The sequence below is a fragment of the Caretta caretta genome, chromosome 1, assembly GCF_965140235.1.
Source record: "Caretta caretta isolate rCarCar2 chromosome 1, rCarCar1.hap1, whole genome shotgun sequence".
NCBI lineage: Eukaryota > Metazoa > Chordata > Testudines > Cheloniidae > Caretta > Caretta caretta.
The window spans coordinates 274471533-274478498 of record NC_134206.1 but is presented as its reverse complement, the minus strand read 5'-3'; the positions used below and the strand labels follow the sequence as shown (position 1 = coordinate 274478498).

The window sequence follows — 6966 nt, the reverse complement described above, 5'->3', positions numbered from 1 at the left end:
ACAATATCTGTGAGAGTAAGGGGAAGACGTTTATGGTGGGGTGGGAGGTTGAGGCAAATCGCCTGGCCGCTGGTTATGCGCAGCCAGACACCAGGGTGGTTAGAAGAGCACAGGAGGGCGCGGTACGCATCAGAGAAGCTTTGAAAACCAGTTTCATGACTGGCCAGGCTACGGTGTGAAAGTTCTGTTTGTTTCTCCTTGATGAGCCCCACCACCACCTGGTTCACTCTACTTCCCTGTAAGCTAACCACCCTCTCCACCCCCCTTTGATCACCGCTTGCAGAGGCAATAAAGTCATTGTTGCTTCACATTCATGCATTCTTTATTAATTCATCATACAAATAGGGGGATAACTGCCAAGGTAGCCCAGGAGGAGTTGTGGAGGAGAGAAGCACTGGGTGGGGTGGTGGAGGAGGGAAGGACAAGGCCACACAGCATTTTAACTTATTGAATGCCAGCCTTCTGTTGCTTGGGAAATCCTCTGGGGTGGAGTGGCTGGGTGGCCGGAGGCCCCCACACTGCGTTCTTGGGCATCTGGGAGAGGCGGCTATGGAACTTGGGGAGAAGGGCGGTTGGTTACACAGGGGCTGTAGAGGCGGTCTGTGTTCCAGCTGCCTTTCCTGCAGCTCAACCATACACTGGAGCATATTAGTTTAATCCTCCAGCAGCCTCAGCACTGAATTCTGCCTCCTCTCATCATGCTGCCACCACCTATCAGCTTCAGCCCTCTCTTCAGCCCGCCACTTACTCTCTCAGCCCGCCACCTCTCCTCGCGTTTATGTTGTGCTTTCCTGCACTCTGACATGAATGCATGGAGGCAGACAGTCTGTGCTCTGTCAGTGTGGGAGGACAGCATGAGCTCAGAGAACATTTCAGCACAAGTGCGTTTTTTTCACCTTCTAATCTTCGCTAGCCTCTAGGAAGGAGAAGATCCTGTGATCCTTGAAACACATGCAGCTGGTGGAGAAAAAAAAAGGGACAGTGGTATTTAAAAAGACACAATTTATAGAACAATGCATACATTCTTTCACAGTAAACCTTGCTGTTAACATTCCATACATAGCACATGTGCTTTCGTTACAAGGTCGCATTTTGCCTCCCCACACTATGTGGCTAACCCCTCACTCCTCCCCGCTCCCCATGGCTAACAGCAGGGAACATTTCAGTTCAGCCACAGGCAAACAGCCCAGCAGGAACGGGCACCTCTGAATGTCCCCTTGAGAAAAGCACCCTATTTCAACCAGGTGACCATGAATGATATCACTCTCCTGAGGATGACTCAGAGAGATAAAGAACAGATGTTATTTGAATGCCAGCAAACATACACTGCAATGCTTTGTTCTGCAATGATTCCTGACTACATGCTACTCGCCTGGCGTGGTAAAGTGTCCTACTATGGTGGACAGAATAAGGCTGCCCTCCCCAGAAACCTTTTGCAAAGGCTTCGGGAGTACATCCAGGAGAGCTTTATGGAGATGTCCCTGGAGGATTTCCGCTCCATCCCCAGACACGTTAACAGATTTTTCCAGTAGCTGTACTGGCCGCAAATGCCAGGGCAAATCAATCATTAAACACACTTTCTTTTAAACCATGTATGCTATTTAAAAAGGTACACTCACCAGAGGTCCCTTCTCCGCCTGGCGGGTCCGGGAGACAGCCTTGGGTGGGTTCGGGGGGTACTGGCTCCAGGTCCAGGGTGAGAAACAGTTCCTGGCTGTCAGGAAAACCGGTTTCTCCGCTTGCTTGCTGTGAGCTATCTACAACCTCCTCCTCATCATCATCATCTTCTTTGTCCCCAAAACCTGCTTCCGTGTTGCCTCCATCTCCATTGAAGGAGTCAAACAACATGGCTGGAGTAGTGGTGGCTGAACCCCCTAAAATGGCATGCAGCTCATCATAGAAGCGGCATGTTTGGGGCTCTGTCCCGGAGCGGCCGTTTGCATCTCTGGTTTTCTGGTAGGCTTGCCTCAGCTCCTTAAGTTTCACACGGCGCTGCTTTGGGTCCCTGTTATGGCCTCTGTCCTTCATGCCCTGGGAGATTTTGACAAAAGTTTTGGCATTTCGAAAACTGGAACGGAGTTCTGATAACACGGATTCCTCTCCCCATACAACGATCAGATCCCGTACCTCCCGTTTGGTCCATGCTGGAGCTCTTTTGCGATTCTGGGACTCCATCATGGTCACCTCTGCAGTCACCTGCAGCTTGCCATGCTGGCCAAACAGGAAATGAAATTCAAAAGTTCGCAGGCCTTTTCCTGTCTACCTGGCCAGTGCATCTGAGTTGAAAGTGCTGTCCAGAGTGGTGCACTCTGGGATAGCTCCCGGAGGCCAATACTGTCAGATTGCATCCACACTACCCCAAATTCGACCCAGCAAGGCTGATTTCAGCGCTAATCCCCTTGTCGGGGGTGGAGTAAATAAATCGATTTTAAGAGCCCTTTAAGTTGAAAAAAGGGCTTCGTTGTGTGGACGGGTGCAGGGTTAAATCAATTTAACGCTGCTAAATTCGACTTCAACTTCTAGTGTAGACCAGGGCTAAAACTCCAGCAATAAAACCCTGCCCAGAATGGATGATTTGATGGTCAAACTTGAGTTTCTGGTTAATTTTTTCTGCCCCTGTTCTGCCTCTAACAGCCACAATGACCCTTCAGAACAGACATCTCACACATTAACATAGCCTAGAATTAGGCAGTAGAAGCTGTTGGGGGAAGGTTTGTGAAAATAATTTATTTGCGATATGCAATTTATAAACCTAGATATTTTACCTGGTTCTTAACACCAGAAGCAGGTCTTGTCTAATATAAGGTGAGATTCTGCCAACATTTTTCAGGCCAAGTAGTACCTTACTTCTCATGTAAGGATTGACTCCAGTATCATGAAAGGGGTAAGGTGCGACTCAGCCTGAGTAACTGGAAGAAGCTAGGCCATAGACTGTAAATTCTTGAGGCAGAGACCATCTCTATGTAGTATCTGTACAATGCTGAGCCCAACAATGGCACTCCATAAAAGAAAACATCAATTGCTTGATGTCTTTCAAATTTTAAATTAAGCCCATTTTTAAATTAGAAAAGCACAAAACTGCATCTCTGTTCATGATCAGCTTCTATATTTTCTTTTTACCCTGGTATGACTCACAATGTAGTTCTGGAGCTGAGACTGTTTGCTAAGTGCCAGTCTGGAATAATTTTGTTGTTTTCTGACAAGATATAAACCTGATGGGTTTAAACGGGAAGGACTGACATAAGTAATTAAAGCACAGGCAGTAATGGCCTACCTGTGGCACCAGAGAAGAGTCAATAGAGAGCAACCAGGCCCCAGAAAAGTTCAGATATCCAGAAAGACTGGGGACACCAGCTGTGCATTCTCTGGAGAAGAGAAAGGAAGGCAGGATAACACTGGTAGACTCATTTCTAAATGAAAGAGGAAAGGAAGATATTACAAGTCTATTTGACCTAGTATCAGAGAGAAAACAAAAGGGGGTGAGAATTACTTTATAGTGATAAGCTGGCATTTATTAAAACAGAATTTAATATACTGTATAAATGCAGCAATCTACTGAGAGGAACTAACCTCCACAGAGTTTTAAATGGAAAATAAAAGAAATTTGGGAAGATAAATAAATATCAATATAGTGGGCCATAAAAGCTAATTCAAATGAGGGGATCTAAATACCCCATAATCTTCTATAGCTTCCTGGTGTCTTTCTATAAAGAAGCAACAAAAAACAGAGCTGCCTGAATGCAGGAGATACTCTCTTAAACAGTGTTTGATATGTTAACACATTATCTCGTGTTTAAAGAGCCATTGTCTCGCATTTTCATTACCAAGTACCAAAGCTAATTTCTGTTTTCATTTGCCACAGACTAAATAGCTTCAGGAGACGGAGTCCAAAGTCACGTGCCAAGTCATGATGGCTGAGAAATAGCAGGTGCTACCCTTTTGTATGTGTTGTAATTTGGATGCTGTGCGATACTGATTTCCTGGCACCTTCGGTATGGGAGGTATGACAACAGGAAATTGGCCTCAGACACTACTACGCTGGTTATCTCTGGTCATGCTACTCAGCAGAGATGAAAAGAAAGGGAATCTTAGGTTTTACTTTTCCTTCCGTTTCCATGGACACAGTTTTCTAATTCTGTATGGAAGTCAAAATCTGCCACCCTCATTAATTCTGTTATTGGAGCTACTTTCCTAACAGCTTGTGTACTCAGTAAAATAATTTTGAATTAGCAAAGAAAACAAACAAAAAATGGAAAATAAATCATGTCTTTAAAATCTGAAAAAGGTAAAGATGAATATAGAACATGGAAGTATTTAATAAATGCTGTCATCCGAGGATATTTTCTCGTGGTGCGGCAAGGCTATTTAAAATAAAAACCCAGCACTGATGTCCTTTTTAAATACAGCTTTTCTTAGTCTCTCTCTCTCTTTCTTCTCGCACAATGTGATAAATAATACATAAACCCACCTTTTCCTTTCCATGCTCTGCCTCACTCTGCGTGGCTGTAGGACAGTCATGTTTGTGGAAGAGCTGATGTTATCTGGTGGCCCACTACATTGAAAACACCACAGTATGTGAATTCTTACTTAGACTTAGCCTCTAAATTATGCTTCTTCATACATACCAAGGTTATTGGTCCTCACTAAGGACTTATCATAGACTAAGTCATGTTTTAAAGCAAACCTTAATACCATAACTAATCCCCAGGTGCTTAAGACCATGTTGAGTGGCCTAAGGTTTGTGGTGGACACAAGAGAAGCTATGCCAGGGTGAGGGAAGGTTCTGACCACTGAAAAGCGGGGCCAGGTTGGGATAACAGGGTCAGTTGCCCTTCTTACTGTTTCCCAGATTTCCTTCCTTCATATCTGATGTGACCAGCCTTTTGCCGTGAGCAGCAGTTCCCATTCCCTCCCTTGTGCCAAGAATTAACAGAGGTAGGTGGGATACATTGGAAAGATGAGGTTTGAGGAGGGGAAGAACTGGCATAGAGCCAGAAATGTCTGGGAGCAGGGAGAGATGAAGGGGGAGGTGTGTGTTTTGGTGCTAAGGGATTGCTATGGTTGTAACAGGCATCTCCTTTGGGAGAATATAGAAAACAGTAGGATTTAGAGAAGGAGAGAGACTAGAGCAAAGAGCACTCAGGACTAGCTTATTCATCTTTACAGCTCTAAGGATTAAGCCACTTTTGAGTTACATGAACATTTACTTTAACAATAGTATTGTGATTATAGAGCATATAGACACAAAATAATTACAGTAAATGCTGGGCTGTGTTAATGCAAGTTTACACCGCTCAAGCCAGTGCAGCACTCACCTAGCCACTGGATGATTCCCACTGCACAAGCAGATCCTCATGTGGGGCATAGAGCTACAACAGTGGTTTCTAAAGCTCCCCGCACCTATTCTTGCATTTATCGCAGGGAGAAAGGCATATTAGCTCTTCATAAATATTATTAATAAGTGTCCTATCTGAAGCTATTTGATTTCTCTGAAAGCAAGTAAATTGCTCTCTCGCATTTTTCTAAGGGTATGTCTACACTACGGAATAAGGTCGAATTTATAGAAGTCGGTTTTTTAGAAATCGGTTTTATAAATTCGAGTGTGTGTGTCCCCACAGAAAATGCTCTAAGTGCATTAAGTGCATTAACTCGGCGGAGCGCTTCCACAATACCGAGGCAAGCGTCGACTTCCGGAGCGTTGCACTGTGGGTAGCTATCCCACAGTTCCCGCAGTCTCCGCTGCCCATTGGAATTCTGGGTTGAGATCCCAATGCCTGATGGGGCTAAAACATTGTCGCGGGTGGTTCTGGGTACATATCGTCAGCCTCCCGTTCCCTCCCTCCCCCCGTGAAAGCAAGGGCAGACAATCATTTCGCGCCTTTTTTCCTGAGTTACCTGTGCAGACGCCATACCACAGCAAGCATGGAGCCCGCTCAGGTAACCGTCACCCTATGTCTCCTGGGTGCTGGCAGACGCGGTACGGCTTTGCTGCACAGTAGCAGCAACCCCTTGCCTTCTGGCAGCAGACGGTGCAATACGACTGGTAGTCGTCCTCATCGTGTCCGAGGTGCTCCTGGCCGCGTCGGCTGGGAGCGCCTGGGCAGACATGGGCGCAGGGACTACATTTGGAGTGACTTGACCAGGTCATTCTCTTTAGTCCTGCAGTCAGTCCTATTGAACCATCTTATGGTGAGCAGGCAGGCGATACGGACTGCTAGCAGTCGTACTGTACCATCTTCTGCCAGGCAGGCAAGAGATGAGGATTGCTAGCAGTCGTATTGCACCATCTTCTGCCAGGCAGGCAAGAGATGGGGATGGCTAGCAGGCGTACTGTACCATCTTCTGCCGAGCAGCCATGAGATGTGGATGGCATGCAGTCCTTCTGCACCGTCTGCTGCCAGCCAAAGATGTAAAAGATAGATGGAGTGGGTCAAAACAAGAAATAGACCAGATTTGTTTTGTACTCATTTGCTTCCCCCCCTCCCCTGTCTAGGGGACTCATTCCTCTAGGTCACACTGCAGTCACTCACAGAGAAGGTGCAGCGAGGTAAATCTAGCCATGTATCAATCAGAGGCCAGGCTAACCTCCTTGTTCCAATAACAACGATAACTTAGGTGCACCATTTCTTATTGGAACCCTCCGTGCAGTCCTGCCTGAAATACTCCTTGATGTACAGGCACCCCCTTTGTTGATTTTAGCTCCCTGAAGCCAACCCTGTAAGCCGTGTCGTCAGTCGCCCCTCCCTCCGTCAGAGCAACGGCAGACATTCGTTCCGCGCCTTTTTTCTGTGCGGACGCCATACCACGGCAAGCATGGAGCCCGCTCAGCTCACTTTGGCAATTAGGAGCACATTAACCACCACACGCATTATTCAGCAGTATATGCAGCACCAGAACATGGCAACGCGATACCGGGCGAGGAGGCGACGTCAGCGCGGTCCCGTGAGTGATCAGGACATGGACACA

At 46.5% G+C, this 6966-nt stretch overlaps 1 protein-coding gene across 1 annotated transcript; it reads right to left on the bottom strand.

The window, feature by feature from the left end:
- Window positions 1-310: 310 nt before the first annotated feature.
- On the bottom strand, window positions 311-4547 carry LOC142070762 (uncharacterized). The gene is made up of 4 exons (XM_075124728.1): window positions 4469-4547; window positions 3275-3410; window positions 1620-2031; window positions 311-957 (listed from the first exon to the last, which is right to left on the bottom strand). Exons 1-4 carry the CDS (start codon window positions 4516-4518, stop codon window positions 917-919), a joined length of 639 nt encoding a protein of 212 aa, XP_074980829.1. The 5' UTR covers window positions 4519-4547; the 3' UTR covers window positions 311-916.
- Window positions 4548-6966: the final 2419 nt, after the last annotated feature.

Bases quoted from the DNA above. Each gene is read 5' to 3' on its own strand.
- LOC142070762 (XM_075124728.1), bottom strand. From the start codon at position 4,518: ATGACTGTCCTACAGCCACGCAGAGTGAGGCAGAGCATGGAAAGGAAA. The intron at 3,411-4,468 runs GTGGGTTTATGT...TCTTTCATTTAG, and splicing joins CAGAGCATGGAAAGGAAAAG to AAATGAGTCTACCAGTGTTA. The intron at 2,032-3,274 runs GTAGGCCATTAC...AAAATCTCCCAG, and splicing joins ACTCTTCTCTGGTGCCACAG to GGCATGAAGGACAGAGGCCA.